Source organism: Euphorbia lathyris, chromosome 2 (assembly GCF_963576675.1).
Source record: "Euphorbia lathyris chromosome 2, ddEupLath1.1, whole genome shotgun sequence".
Taxonomy (NCBI): Eukaryota; Viridiplantae; Streptophyta; class Magnoliopsida; order Malpighiales; family Euphorbiaceae; genus Euphorbia; species Euphorbia lathyris.
In genome coordinates, this window is record NC_088911.1 from 30,905,095 (window position 1) to 30,920,673 (window position 15,579).

Sequence of the window (15,579 nt, forward strand, 5' to 3'; positions counted from 1 at the left end):
ACCAGCGATTTCTCTCTCAATACCACTAAACGATAGGAAAGATATGCAACTTCCATTCTGTTTCAAAGCTTATTTTTCACAATAAGCATAATCCATTATCAAATCTTAATGATGAACCTATAATTCCAAAATCTAATTGATCATACAAATCAATATAACAAAAATTCATAATTATAAAATTGCATAAATGGAAAAAATGAAAGACAGAATTGAAAAGAATGAAAAGGGGGTTGGAGACTCGAAAATGAATAATTGAAAATAATAATAAAAAATATTCTTTAGAGGGATGGAACTGCTAGACTCGGATGGAGGAGCAAATTGAATATCTTGAGGAGGGCAAAATCCTTCATCCATTATATTAAGATAAATTTTTGGACCGGCTAGAGAGGACCTAAACCCCCTCTAGTCATAGTATCGATCCACCCCTAACAGTTCATCCGCCTTTATGGCAGGCAGGAATCTCCGCCCCCACTTGTAGTAGGGGAGGTCAGAATTTTCTGGTAAAAACATCCGCCAATAAGACTGGCTGGGTGAAAAAATTCCAAAATCGGAAATATGTTCATATCTATCCTAATTGTATAAATAAGTTAGGAAACTAATCTAAATGTGTCATTCCCCTAAAGAATCATATTTTGATTAATATGCAGGTAATGCAACCTTTCATAAACTAGAATACAAAATCATACAAAATTAGTAAACTTGAAGGAGCTCAATACGTATAAAAAAAACATACAGATATACTGTAAGATCCTAGATTTTTTTTAATCTTTTCTCCATGCGTTTATAAAACATCAGTTGTCCCAACCAGACCGCCTCCGCCTTTCTCTACTCCTCTCGCTTGAACTGCAAAATATCATAGTAAACAAACCATGTCAGCACTGGAACTGGCAAAACTCCTATCAGGAACATAATAAAAACAAAAAGAGATGCCAATCGAAATGCAGAGCATAACCTTTCTGTATTCCTGTTAGGATTTCCTACAGAGTTATGATTGGTTGTTTGAGTCCTATTTGCATCTCCACTAATTGAACCGCCAGAGACAAAGCCAGGTATCGAGCTGGCTGTCTGGACTCGATTCAAGTCTCCACCAATTGAACCACCGGAAACAAAACCAGGTAATGCTGGTCTCCTATTAGCATAAGCACTTGAACTTTGAGGGTTTGATGAAGCAGCAACAAAACTGCTCTTGAATTGTGTCATTGTCCCCGCCCTCGCTGAAATAACTGCAGGAGATCGACTGGGAACAAAATTGGATGAGGGGGGAGTATTGGATTCTGGATTATAGCCAATACCGAGACCAAAGTCCACGCCACGAACACCTCGACCATTTGCACCTCTACCTTTACCCTTTTTACCTCCTGCATATGTAAACAGTTTGCATAAAAATTTAAAAATCCATCAACACTTATACAAGGTCCACAACCAGTAATGTTTGTTACTAGGCATTTTATTTATCCTGGTGAAACGTCAATAAAAATTGAATTTGATATAATAGTTTTCAGTAAGATACTCAGAGAAAGAGGTGCTATCTCTTAGGCAAACAATTGGAACAAGACCAGAAATTGCAAGCTCTCATGCTTGTTAAATGCTAAAAATACATAAAGGCTTACCTCCTTTTCTTGCATCACGTTTGGACCTGAATCTCCCATCCTAATGAGTAACAAATGGTAAAAATCATTCAATAATTTGAGGTGCATTATTAGATATAGAATATTGCATATGAAGAAGTCTCGCACTAAGTAAGCAGGATTACAAGTAGAGGATGCATCAGAAACCTTATCAGCAGAACCAGAAGGTCCATAAAAAATCTAACCATCAAGAAAATTTCTATATTCGGCTATGCTAATGAGATGTTAACAAAGATTTGGCACTATCATGAAATGATCTAGTTACTTTTATATCATGTGAAGCCTGTCACAACCTTGTTAATTATCAAGATATACCAAGGAAATCAATGAAACCCTGCAAACTGCTAGAAAAATCTTAGCGCGATTATGGCCCTCTCCTTTTATGTATGTCTATTTAGCAATCACATAGAATACTTCTCGCCAAATTCATATTTCCAGCAGAGAAGGGACACATTGTCACAGTCATTTCATAGTCTTCTAATACACGACTAGTTGCTTATCGTTCACAAGTATCACAAAGAATCAATGCTAACTATTACAGCCATTCAATTAATTAGAATATGTATTCTAACAACTGATCACTGAATCTGATTTTCATTCTCCAACTTCCCAGTAATAAGGTTTGAAGTACCTCTGCCAGATTCAAAAAAAAAAAAAAAAAACACCAGCAATGCATCTACCTGCTATTCATGTATATGACCTATAAAAAGTTTTGAAGCATCAATATACAGGGAAGAAAAAGTTACCTTCATAGCAAGATCCATAAGTTCCGGAGGAACATTCTGACCAGCAGCAATCAAACTGTTAACCAATTCACCAGCAAACCGTGCTTCTTTTTGAGTAATAAGAGTATGTGCAGTGCCATCTTTGTCACCAGCACGTCCAGTCCTACCAATACGATGTACATGCATGTCCATGTCTCTAGCAATGTCAAAATTCACCACTGACTTGATTGATTTGATGTCAAGTCCACGAGCAGCAACATCAGTTGCAATAAGAACATGAAAGACACCAGATTTAAATTTCTGCAATGTTTCCATTCGAGAAGCCTGATCTTTGTCACCATGAAGAGCTGCAACTTTAAAACCCTTTTGGACAAGTTGTGTTTCGATCTCGTCGACTGTAGCTTTTTTAGAGGCAAAAACTAGAACGTCACCATCATCAATCATCCCAGGCAGTTTTTCAAGAAGCCAAGGCAATTTCTCTGCATCAGAAGGAATTACTTGCACAACCTGCGTAATATCTTCGTTGGCCATTCCCACCTCTCCCACAGTAACTCTAATGGGATCACTGAGAATCTCCCTGGCTAACTTTTCAACCTTGCGGGGCATTGTAGCTGAAAAGAGTAACGTCTGGCGGTCTGGCCTAATCTGACCAACAATAGACCTTATTTGGGGCTCAAAACCTAGGTCAAACATTCGATCAGCCTCATCAAGTACCAAGTAAGTTGCTTTCAACATATTTAATGCTTTCATCTTTAGCATGTCTATTAATCTCCCTGGAGTTGCAACAACTATGTCACATCCTGCCTTGAGTTCTTTGAACTGTTCAAGCTTGGACATCCCACCATATACAGCAGAGACACGTATCCCTTGTGATTTAGCAAATTTTTTTGCTTCCAAATATATTTGGTGGGCTAGCTCCCTTGTGGGTGCACATATCACCCCAATTGGACCCTCTTCTTTCTGTAGTTCAGGCTGATCCATAATATGTACAATCATGGGAAGTACAAATGCAGCAGTCTTACCAGAACCAGTCTTTGCTATACCAATGATATCTCTACCAGAAAGGACAATTGGCATTGCTTGACATTGTATTGGCGTAGGCTTTTCATAACCCTGTTTTGCAATAGCATTCATCAGTTGTTGTGAAAAACTACATTCTTCAAATGTCTTAATTGGCCTGGGTACGTCAAAACCTGAAACACGGATAGCCACACTCTTGCGGTATTCAGCAACATCCTCCTCAGTCATCCCTACAGAAAGTTGAAAAAAAAATAGGACTTATTGGAAAATTGAAATGATTGAATAGAAAGTACTAAAGTGAATCCACAAAAAGGAGAAGCAACCATTAAGTGACAAAATGCCAATAATAAAACAACAAATAACAAAAACAACACAGGTTTCAGTGACAAAGATGTAGCTAAGTAATGTTTGGTCTGCATATCATTCCCATGAACTGTAGTTTTCCAATAAAGGATTTGTACTTCTCCAGCTGAAAGTTTAATGTTAATGTCTAAAATCTCGATAGCAAGAACACCAAATTGAAGCCTAAAATCCCAACTCACGGGAGCTTTTAAGTGTTATTCGAGCACGATAACTAAACAACGAAAAGAACTTGAAAAGGCAATACCAGCTCAGAATTGAATGCAGCATATACCAACTTTAAACATCCAGTATTCAAACTATCGATATTGCATCAACCATAGAAAAAAAGTACTTCAAGTTCAATAAAGTTTACCTGATATCGACGGCTTCTCCTCATAAAAATCCTTACTGAACGACTCATACTCAATCGTGCTATGATCCAGTGCTGGAATTGGCTCGATCTTTTTCTTGTCAAGAACCACTGGATTGTCATCGGAATCATAGTCCAGCAACCCCGCATCCACTGCTTTCGCCGCGGCATAAACCTCTTCATCTGAACCATAACCTGCGTGTAGAACATCAGCTGCCAGAGTCAATCCCAGATCCTTCTTTGCCTTCAGAAAGCTCTCCATAGGATCCTCATCTTCGTCATCCCTATACTTCTCCGCCTTCTCCTTTGGCTTCGGCGGAGGGGCCGCCTTCATCTCCTCTTGTATTCCTTCCATGAATGCGTCCAGAGGGTCAATTTCATCCTCTTCCGCCGCAATATCTTTTTTATTATCAGCTGGGCTATCCTTAGGATTATCATTCTCGTCGTAATCAATGTTGTCAAGGTCGGTGTCCTCGTAGTTGTCATGGCCGTGACGGGAGGAAGGAGGTACGTAGAGCCGCTGCGGAGCTGGGGACTGTTCAAAGTTGTAGGTCGTTTGGCGGTTTATGCCAAACCCTTCGAATCCGAATTTCCGCTTTGACATATTTCCGGGCTCCGACACGGTTATTGAAGCGAAAAATTAGAGAAAAACCCTAGATTATCTTGCGAGAGGCAGAGCTGTAATGATATCTAAAGCCCTAATGACAGATTTTGAGCAGAAACCCGGTTTTAAATTGGATTCTTTAACAGCTTCAAGTTGGAAACGGAAGTTCGAAGTTGCTAACGGGAAGGAGAATGATGCTCACCAGAAGATCAAGGCAACGATAGGGTACTGTTCGTATTGCCCGACCCAATCAAATTGCGATATACTTGGGTCGGTTTCGGGTTCTTGTGGGCTTCTTTTAGGCCAGAATTATGAATGTTTGGGATAGATGCATCTTCATCCTTAAAATTGTTTTGCAATAATGAGGTGTGATTTCTATTACTATATCACTCGAATCGGGTAAGTTGCAAAAAATACCATTAATTTTATTCTTAACATCATAAATAGTGTGATTATATTTCTATCGGGATCAATTTTATTTCTATTTACAATTATACTCTACGTAATTAATGTGATTGAATATTGTAAGCCTTCTTGAAGTCTGGCTAACCCGCTCTAATACGTAAGACAGATTTTGTGGAAAGAGGTAAGGATGACTTAAGTAGTAAATCAAAGTTGTAATATAAGCTTAGTGAATAAATGAAGTAATACACATTAGGAATGACTTACTCTATTTATACTATGATCGAGCTACGAGAGGTGGTTATAAACTTTAGAGGGGGTCATGATATGTGTCACTTGTTGATAAGTGAATGTGTACCCGTATATCGGGGCTCGGTGTCCCTCAACCTCACTTGGTCTGCTATTCACAGGATTAGGCGTGATTGTTATAACGGGTTGATCATTGATAGGATCTATGGAGACTGCCTGAGCCAAGATCTTAAGATCGGGTCATACAGAGTGGGTTCTCTATGATGACTCCACATGTTCTCTTTGGCTCGATAAGGTTGAAGATTAGGCTAGACATGACAAAACAGGAACTTATAGTTTCTCTCTATGTGCAGGAAGCCGTAGCGACAGAACAAAGTTTTAAAGTTTCTTCCTACCGAGTGGAGGAGTTAGAGAGGGAGTTGAACCAAATCTAAGCAGATGCTAATCTAGCTCAAGAATTGAAAAAGGCCAAAGCCTCAATTGAGGAAGCTACTGCTTCGGTTACTCAAACTCGCAAAGCTGAGGAAGCTGATCGTGCCTGAGAACAGGAGGATTTATGTCACACTAGCTGTTCGACCGACTTGGAGGACAGGCTGCAATTAATTATCTTTTTTTTTGTTACAAAGGAAGGCTACGAGCCTAGGAAAACGCAAAATGAAAAAGAAAAAATAATCTAATTAACTCTAATCATACGATTTGTTCCAACCCCTTCAGAGTCAGCTAAAAGAATATCTTCAATGCCTGCAAGAGGCACACCACACTCATGATGATCCAAGAAAAGACTACATGTACAGTTCGCCATCCAGTCAGCCACTTTGTTACTCTCTCGGTATGAATGCACAACTTTAACCTCCCAATTTATCGCTTCAAGCTTCTTGCAATGTTTGATAATACAATAATATAGGTGGTGTACCGATACCAACTGCTTCATAAATCCCACAACAACCTGTGAGTCAAGTTCGACAATCAATTTACGCACCCCGACTCTCTAAGCAAGGTCCATACCATAATAAAGCCCCCAACGCTCCGCCAACGTGACCGTACAAACTCTGATGTTTACCGCAAAGCCCCCGAGCCACTTCCATGTACACTCCCGCAGCAACCCTCCTACTGAGGCCCAATCCGGATTCCCCTTACACGCTCCATCTGTGTTTAACTTGATCCACTCGTCATCAGGGAGCTTCCATTTGACATAGATAGGCATCCGCCGAACAAGATGCTTATTTCGAATTAAATCCATTGTCTACCTACATTCTTTTGCCCGAGCTAAAGCAAGTTGGGCCTGATACCGTAGATAACCTGTTTTTTCAAAAATCCACCCATTTCTCCATTTCCATATCCACCACACCACATTAGCAAAAACCATCCACCATTTGACATTAAACACAGATCCTAAGTAAAAAATGCTTCGTAAAGGGACGGGATAAAATAATTCAAGCGCACTACTTTAGTTGTTGAGAATGTATTGAGTATTTTAATAACTTATAAAGAATAAGTAGTAATAATATAGTTCTTTCAAAAAAAAAAAAAAGTAGTAATAATATAGTATATACATTTTAGTAAAAGCATATTAAAATATAAAATTGCATAAGTTAGTTGATCTAAAATGGTATATTCAATATTTAATAATTAATTTGTTTTGTTCACCAAAAAAAAATAATAACTTGTCTAACCAATTGGGGCCCAACTGAACGTGGAATTATCCTATTGGTAGATAAAACTCAGTTTTTATTTCAAAAAAAGAAAAAAGAAAGGTTGGTTGAAGAACTTAATGAGTAATCCAAAATTAGGGCCAAACTTTCGTATAAAAAAAGCCTATGCAAGTATATCCTCAAATGAAATAAATTAATTTATAAATAAAGGGAAAATGACATGTGTGAAAAAGGCACCACGTCCATGAGATTGTGTGATCAAAATTAGTGAATTATAGTATGAGCACTCACTCCATACATTTTTGTCGCCATCTTACGCATGAAATTCATTGTATCAAATAAATAGAAAAATATGAAAAAAAAAACGTTGCACGTTTTGCACACAGAGGCCATTAGGAAGTTTTTTTTTTTTTTTAATCAGTGCTAATTTTATTGAATAAAGTCTGCTAAAAGGAATGAATACAAAAATGAAGGAGCACAAGCCCACTCCCCACGATCAGACATAGAATTAGTCGTTCTTGCTAAACAGTGAGCCGCACAATTCGCTGAGCGTTTTACAAAAAAGACAAAAGAATTACCAAGCTCTTTTAACAACAGAATACACTCTACAATAATATCTGAGAAATAAGAAAAAGATTCACACGGTCTATTAATCGCTTGAACCGCAGGTAAACAGTCCGAGCGGACATCAACATTCCTGTACCCATTCGCCTTAAGCCAAGAAAGCGCTTTTTTTATAGCAATAGCTTCAGCAGTCCCAGGATCCAAAAATCCATGATAAGCAGCAAAACAGGCATACGAACATTCACCATTATAATTGCGAATTAAAAAACCATAAGAACAATAACCTTTTTCGCGAAAAAGCCCAGCATCAACATTACTAGGGATGTAAACGGGGCGGGGCGGGGTGAGGATTTGGTTTCCCATCCCCGTCCCCGCCTAAACGGGGATTCCCCGTCCCCGTCCCCGCCAACTAAATAGGGACAAAAACTGTCCCCGTCCCCGCCCCACGGGGATCCCCGCGGGTACGGGGAATCCCCGTTTACCCATTTAGTATAAGAAACACTTAATTAAATGCATAATGATACAGATTGAAAGCGATAAATTGAGGTTTTAATCGTAAACCAACAAAGATCTTCTTCTCTAGCTAGACTAGAAGGAGTGAATCCCGATAAACAAAGGTATAAACCTTAATCTCAATGAGAAATGATATTTGATTGATAAAAAGTTCCCTTATCCTTACAAAATGAGGGTTTAAATACAACCTCTAATTGATCAGTAAAGGATAGGGACTACCCCTATTAGGGTTACAATATGGTTAACAATAAAAGGGTAAGATAGGTGATGCGCCTAGACAACAGGTACAGAGGTGCAGGTACGGAGCGTCAGAGGTTGTTGGTGAATTCCTTCGGCAGGAAGTAAACTTGAGATCCGCCCAGTGTAGTTGTTGGTACGCCTCATGGCGTACGCCTAGATCCGCCCCGCTCGCGTGTCCAGGGGATCCGCCCTCTTAGATACAACCTCTGTGGGAACGCCGAGAGGAGATCCGCCAAGGCGCGTGTTATTATTGATCCCAGTTAGGATGTCCGCATCATTCTCTCCTTCTTTAAAAGAATTCGGCACTGGCTTGTCTGTGTTGTTCTCCAAAGGGCCATCTGACTTCCACTGGCTAAGGTCACGAACATTGAACGCTGGTGAGACTTTACCAAGCCAATTTGGCAAAGCTATGTGATAGGCATTGGCATTGACCTTCTTGGTGATCTTATATGGCCCGTACTTTCTCGGTCGAAGCTTGCTGCTTGTGGCGTTGGCGAGTCTCTCTTTTCCCAAGTGTACCATAACCTCATCTCCCACTTTGAACTGTAGGTCCCTGCGGTGCTCATCCGCCTTAGCTTTTAGTTTCTGGTTTCTCTCCTCAAGAGTCTCCTTCACCTCTTGGTGCATCTGGACATAGTCTTTGGCTAGCTGGTTTGCAGTCACGTTTCCTTTGGGAAGATGGGCTATATCAATGACCTGATTCGGGGTCTTAGTGTATACCACCTCAAAGGGTGACTTCCCAGTTCCCGAGTGTACAGATCCATTGTAGGCGAACTCAGCTTGTGCTAAAACCACGTCCCACATCCTGGGCTTATCCTTACATTTGCTGCGCAGTAAGTTTCCCAGAGTCCGATTGACCACTTCTGTCTGTCCGTCTGTCTGAGGGTGGGCGGTGGTACTAAACTTCAGAGAAGTATCAAAAAGAGCCCACAAGGTCCGCCAGAAGTGACTCAGGAACTTTATGTCACGGTCTAAGACAATGCTCTTTGGTACACCATGTAGTCTGACAACCTCTTTGAAGAATAGCTTGGCAGTCGCTGAGGCGTCGTTAGTCTTACGGCATGGTATGAAGTGTGCCATTTTCGAAAACCGGTCAATAACCACAAAGATGGAATCCATGCCTCTCTAAGTTCTGGGTAACCCTAGGACAAAATCCATGGATAGATCCTCCCATATGGTTTCTGGTACAGGCAAGGGTAGCTGTAAGCCAGCATTTGTAGCGTGTCCCTTGGCGGTCTGGCAGATATAGCATCGTTCTACCAGGTACGCCACATCTCTTCTCATTTTGGGCCAGAAATAACGGGAACTCACTGCTGCATATGTCTTGTCTCGCCCAAAATGTCCCCCAGGGATCCGCCATGTAGATCTCGGACCACCTTCTCGCGGATAGAAGTGCAGGGTAAACAAAGTTGGTTGCCCCTCATTAGATACTCATCCATCAAGTGATATGCCCCATCCCCAGGTTGGCGCTGGCACTTCTCCCAGATACTTCCAAAGTCAGGATCCGCCAGGTACTCTCCTCTGATGTGTTCGAAACAATCGGTCTCCAGGTTGACTGTTTTTATTAGTGCAACCCTCCGACTCAAGGCGTCCGCCGCTATGTTCTGTTTTCTCGCCTTATGGATAAGCTTATAGGGGAACTTATCTATGAAGGTAGACCACCGGGCGTGCATGGCGCTTCGAAGTTGCTTCTGACTTCCCAGGTATTTGAGAGCTTGATGGTCAGTGTAGAGGATGAACTCTTTTCCCACCAAGTAATGTTCCCATACTTTCAATGCCCTCACTACAGCATAAAACTCTTGATCATACGTTGCCCACCTTTGTCGTGCCTCACAGAGCTTCTCACTGAAGTATGCAATGGGCCTCTTTTCTTGCATCAAGACACCACCAATCCCAATTCCACTGGCATCACACTCAACTTCAAACAGTTTGTCAAAATCGGGATACGCTAGCACTGGCGCTGTACTCAGCTTTTCCTTGATCAAGGCGAAGCTCTCTTCTTGGGCGTCCGCCCACTCGAACCCCTTTCCCTTCTTCAAACATTCCGTCAATGGGGCCACTATGGAACTGAAGTTCTTAATGAATCGGCGATAAAACGTTGCTAGCCCATGAAAACTCCTGATATCCCCCACGTTCCTCGGAGTAGGCCATTCTCGGATGGCTCTTACTTTCTCCCCATCAACTTGGATTCCACTCCCGCTGACCACGAATCCAAGGAAAACTAAGCTCTCCATGACAAAGTCACACTTCTTGGTGTTGGCGTATAGTTGGTGTTTCCTTAACAGGTCAAACACTGTCTGTAAGTGCTCTTCATGTTCCGCCAAGGTCTGGCTGTGGATCAAAATGTCGTCAAAATACACAACTACGAACTTCCCAATCACTGGGCGAAGCACCTGATTCATCAGTCTCATAAAAGTACTAGGGGCGTTGGTCATCCCAAAGGGCATAACTAACCATTCATACAATCCATCTCTTGTCTTGAAGGCAGTCTTCCACTCATCCCCAGATCGGATTCGTATCTGATGATACCCACTCCTGAGATCAATCTTGGAGAAGACTCGAGATCCGCCAAGTTGGTCCAACATGTCATCCAGCCTTGGAATCGAAAACTTATACTTGATGGTGATCTTGTTAATAGCCCTACTGTCAACACACATCCGCCAAGACCCATCCTGCTTCGGTGTAAGTAAAGCTGGAACAGCGCAAGGACTCATACTCTCCCTAACGTATCCCATCTCGATGAGTTCCTCCACTTTTTGTCTCATGACATCATTCTCCTTTGGGCTCATTCGATAATGTGGGAGGCTTGGCAAACTAGCCCCAGGCACCAGATCGATATGATGTTGGATATCTCTCAAAGGTGGTAACCCACTCGGCAGTTCGTCGAGGAATAGATCTTGATACTCGCCAAGTAGGCGGGTCACTTCATTCGGCATTTCTCTTTCGCCCCTTCGGGCGGCCTCGTGATTCGCCTTAACCATCACCACATACACCATCTGGCTCTCCTCACATTCACTGACGAATGATTTATGTGTAGGACAGACTACCAAGGTAGACTTCTCATCGGCCTTTGGCTCTCTCACCATTGGTGTAAGGACAAACTTCACCCCATTCTTCACAAATCTGTAAGTGTTCTCTCTTCCGGCGTGGGTGGCATTGTTATCAAACTGCCAGGGTCAGCCTAACAATAGGTGGCATGCGTCCATGTCGACCACATCACAACAGACTTCATCATGATAGTTACCAATCTCAATCGGTACCTTGCATCTCTGGGTCACCCTCAACTCGCCCACGTTCTTGATCCATCCCACCCTGTAGGGATCAGGGTGCACTTCTACCAACAACCCGAACTTCTGAACGGCGCTGCTACTCACAATGTTCTCTTGGCTCCCACTATCTATTATCACATTACATCGCCCGCCCTTCACAAGACAGCGGGTCCTGAATAGTCGGTGCCTCTGATCGCCCTCTATCCGGCTGGAGACTAACAAACGTCGTACCACATGAATGGCGTACCTCTCTTCACCCGCCACCTCATCATCTTCTCCCAAGGGTTCACAAAATACTTCATCCTCTTCGTCATAGTCATCTTCATACATCTCCACCATGTTGGCGCTCTTCCTTCTAGGACACTCGTTGGATCTATGTCCTAGCTCGTTGCACCGAAAACATTTGAAAGGTGCTGGCCTTGCATACGGATTGTTGCTCTTGGGTGGTATAGGTGCTTCTTTGTATGGTCTAGTATCTCCAACGGATCCCCTTCCCACACTGTTAACCTTGGCCCCACTGGCACTCGCCACCTGCTTGCCTTTGTCGTAAGACTTCACGTTATCTCTTCCTCCAGGCGTATACTCAGTAGTGGCGGATCTCCTGGATCTCCCGGTCAGTTGGGACTCAGCCCTGAGGGCTAAATTCCTAGCATCTTGTACTCTAACCACCATCTGTGTGCCAATACGATCCTGGATATTGTATCTCAACCCTTCTAGATACCTAGAGGTCTTTTGACTTTCAGTTTCAGACAGGTTGGCTCTCGCCGAAAGCCTTAAGAACTCAGAAGTATACTCATGGACACTTCGGGTCCCTTGAGAGCATCCTCTGTAGGAGCTGTAGATATACTGTTCGTAGTCCGGCGGTAAGAACCGCTCCCTCAGCATCGCCTTCATCCGTAGCCAAGATCTAATTGGATCTCTGCCCCCTCTTCTCCTCTCTTCCCTCATCTGATCCCACCAAACTGATGCACCACCCTTCAGGCGATACGCCACCAGTCTAACTTTCCTCTCATCAGGAATACCAGCATACTCAAAGAAACGTTCAACTTCCGATAACCAATCTAAGAACCCCTCTATATCCAATTCGCCTCCAAAAGATGGTAAGTCTATTTTTATCTTAAAGGCATCATCTCTATCAAAGTTCCCTAGATCTGGTTCTGCCCTAGCAATACCCACACGTCTGTCGTCAATCGGACCACCATTCCTCACAGTTCTAAAGGCACCATTATCCCCAATATCCTCAAAATCATCACTATCACTATCAGCGTTATGTACAAGGACAAAGTTGGGTCTTTTTACCTCAGGATCCCTAGGACCCATTCATGGAAGTTGGACATTTGCCAATGGTAGTCGAGGTGGCGTGGGTTGCCTTTGGGGTCGTGGTTCAAGGACTCCTTCCCTCCTCTGGTCGGACTCCCCGGCGGCTGGTCTGACCACTGCACGGATCTCCAATCTGAGGTTTTCCAGGGAAGCGGTTAGCTCCTGGAACCGTTGGTCGTTTTGTTTCTGCCGCTCAAGGCTGGCCTGGATTTGTTCCGCGAGGTGCTCTCTCAGCTCCTCATATCTCCGGTCACTGGTTTCCATGGAATCTTGCGGTTGTCGGGGTTGAACCATTGCCAAAAGAAGTTTCGGGTCAGGAAACGATTGGCTCTGATACCAACTGATACAGATTGAAAGTGATAAATGGAGGTTTTAATCGTAAACCAACAAAGATCTTCTTCTCTAGCTAGACTAGAAGGAGTGAATCCCGATAAACAAAGGTATAAACCTTAATCTCAATGAGAAATGATATTTGATTGATAAAAAGTTCCCTTATCCTTACAAAATGAGGGTTTAAATACAACCTCTAATTGATCAGTAAAGGACAGGGACTACCCCTATTAGGGTTACAATATGGTTAACAATAAAAGGGTAAGATAGGTGATGCGCCTAGACAACAGGTACAGAGGTGCAGGTACGGAGCGTCAGAGGTTGTTGGTGAATTCCTTCGGCAGGAAGTAAACTTGATATCCGCCCAGTGTAGTTGTTGGTACGCCTCATGGCGTACGCCTAGATCCGCCCCGCTCGCGTGTCCAGGGGATCCGCCCTCTTAGATACAACCTCTGTGGGAACGCCGAGAGGAGATCCGCCAAGGCGCGTGTTATTATTGATCCCAGTTAGGATGTCCGCATCACATAATCATCAAACACTTAGTTAAACACTTAATTCTATTGTATTGTATTACCACCAAAACATCAATCAAATGCATAATCATAAGTTAACAGCAGTTTTATAAATTAATATAAATTAACAACAAATTATATGTTGTTATGCTTAATTGGTTAATTTTTATGTTGGGAACAGGTACATTCTTGCCTTGCAGATGCTTCTTGGCTTGCTCGTAAAATTATAACCATGTTAGTCATCAATTCATTGCTTTTTACCACTTGATCTTCTATGGAATCAAATAAGTACTGTCATTTACTCTCTTTTTTATTACTTCTGATATTAAAAAGCCATTCATTTCTTTCTACTTAGATTGCCAAACATGAAAAGATGGGTATGAATGTTGTTCACACCTGATGAGATAAAAGTTTTCACACTTGATCTACTGAAAAGCATGGATGCAAATGATGCTCAAAATGAGAAATTACGGGGGCAGATCATTGTGGAATTAGTTGAGATGGTTAAGACGTTTGGTTGTGTATCAATTGGTTAGAGGTTTGATCCTCCTCATTCACATTAAAAGTATATATTTCTTAATTTCATATCTAAACGGGGTTTAAACGGGGAATCCCCGTCGGGGCATTATTGGTACGGGTACGGGGATCCCCGCGGGGCGGGGATACCATTTCCCGTCCCCGCCCCGTACCCGCCTACGGGGACCATATTGGTCCCCGTCCCCGTCCCCGCCAAAAAACGGGGCGGGGCCCCGACGGGTACCGGTATTCCCCGTCCCATTTACATCCCTAAACATTACACACCAAAATACCTGGAGGGGGGCGTAACCAATAGTCAGAAGCAGCAGAAGTCGCCAAACTTGAACCAGCATTCGCCGTTATACTAGGATCAGCAATCAAAGACCTGGCCGACAACCATTCCGCGCAATCAAGGCCATTAGGAAGTTCATACAATAAAGATATATGAAATATTTTATTTATAAGCACTGTTCGAAATGAAGGCCGCCTGGACCGCCTAGACCCTACCTAGGCGCTCAAAATCGAGAATCCGTCCCGATTTTCTATGATTAGTCTCTCTAGGCGTTTTATTGATTCTTAGGCGATTTTCAACCGCATGGGCACCGCCTGGGTACCGCCTAAACGACAATGAACAAAATCATTTTTAATTATGAATTTATTTTGTTGCTTTATTATAATGCACGTTTAAGTTATTTCAATGATATTGTTGTTGAAATGTTGATGTTTACACAATTTTAAAGATATATGTTACAAATATACGTATTTTTCTACATTAAATAATTTTATATTATTATTATTAGATAGTATAATACATATTTTAATTGTATTTATACCGTACTTTATTGATTAATAAATAAAAAGTACAAAATATAAATCCGATTAATCTTCGAGGGCCTTGTCCGCTCGACTAGCGTCTAACGTTTTTTACAACCTTGTTTATAAAATAAAATATTATAATTATATAAATTCTGATTATAACCATAGTTATTTTTATCTTAAAAAAAATTATTCTTATCTATCAACAAAACACAATTTTTCCATTTTTTTTGGTTTCAAAAAAAAGAAAAAACTCTATAAATCCAAATAATAAATGATATAGTAGACATTTTATTTTTTTTTTTACTAATTTGACACTTTATGAATTAAATTTATATTTTAAGTTCATTTTACACAGTTGCAATTTGATTTCGGAATCTGTGTTTTGTCATTATATAAATGTAATTTAATTTTTTTTAAATACTCCTCATTTTAATTAGAACTTAATTAACAATGTTATTTCAAATATATTTTTTTTTTGTAAAAAACATACATCGCATACATGTA

At 41.5% G+C, this 15,579-nt stretch overlaps 1 protein-coding gene across 2 annotated transcripts; it reads right to left on the reverse strand.

The window, feature by feature from the left end:
- Positions 1-618: 618 nt before the first annotated feature.
- LOC136217634 (DEAD-box ATP-dependent RNA helicase 24) lies at positions 619-4,996 on the reverse strand. Of its 2 annotated transcripts, XM_066004241.1 has the most exons (5): positions 4,089-4,993; positions 2,375-3,603; positions 1,611-1,650; positions 953-1,358; positions 619-843 (listed from the first exon to the last, which is right to left on the reverse strand). In XM_066004241.1, exons 1-5 carry the CDS (start codon positions 4,687-4,689, stop codon positions 792-794), a joined length of 2,328 nt encoding a protein of 775 aa, XP_065860313.1. In that variant the 5' UTR covers positions 4,690-4,993; the 3' UTR covers positions 619-791. The 2 variants fall into 2 exon arrangements, with proteins under 2 accessions (XP_065860313.1, XP_065860314.1); XM_066004242.1 differs by lacking the exons at positions 619-843; positions 1,611-1,650 and having other exon boundaries at positions 1,045-1,358; positions 4,089-4,996.
- Between the last annotated feature and the right edge of the window lie 10,583 nt (positions 4,997-15,579).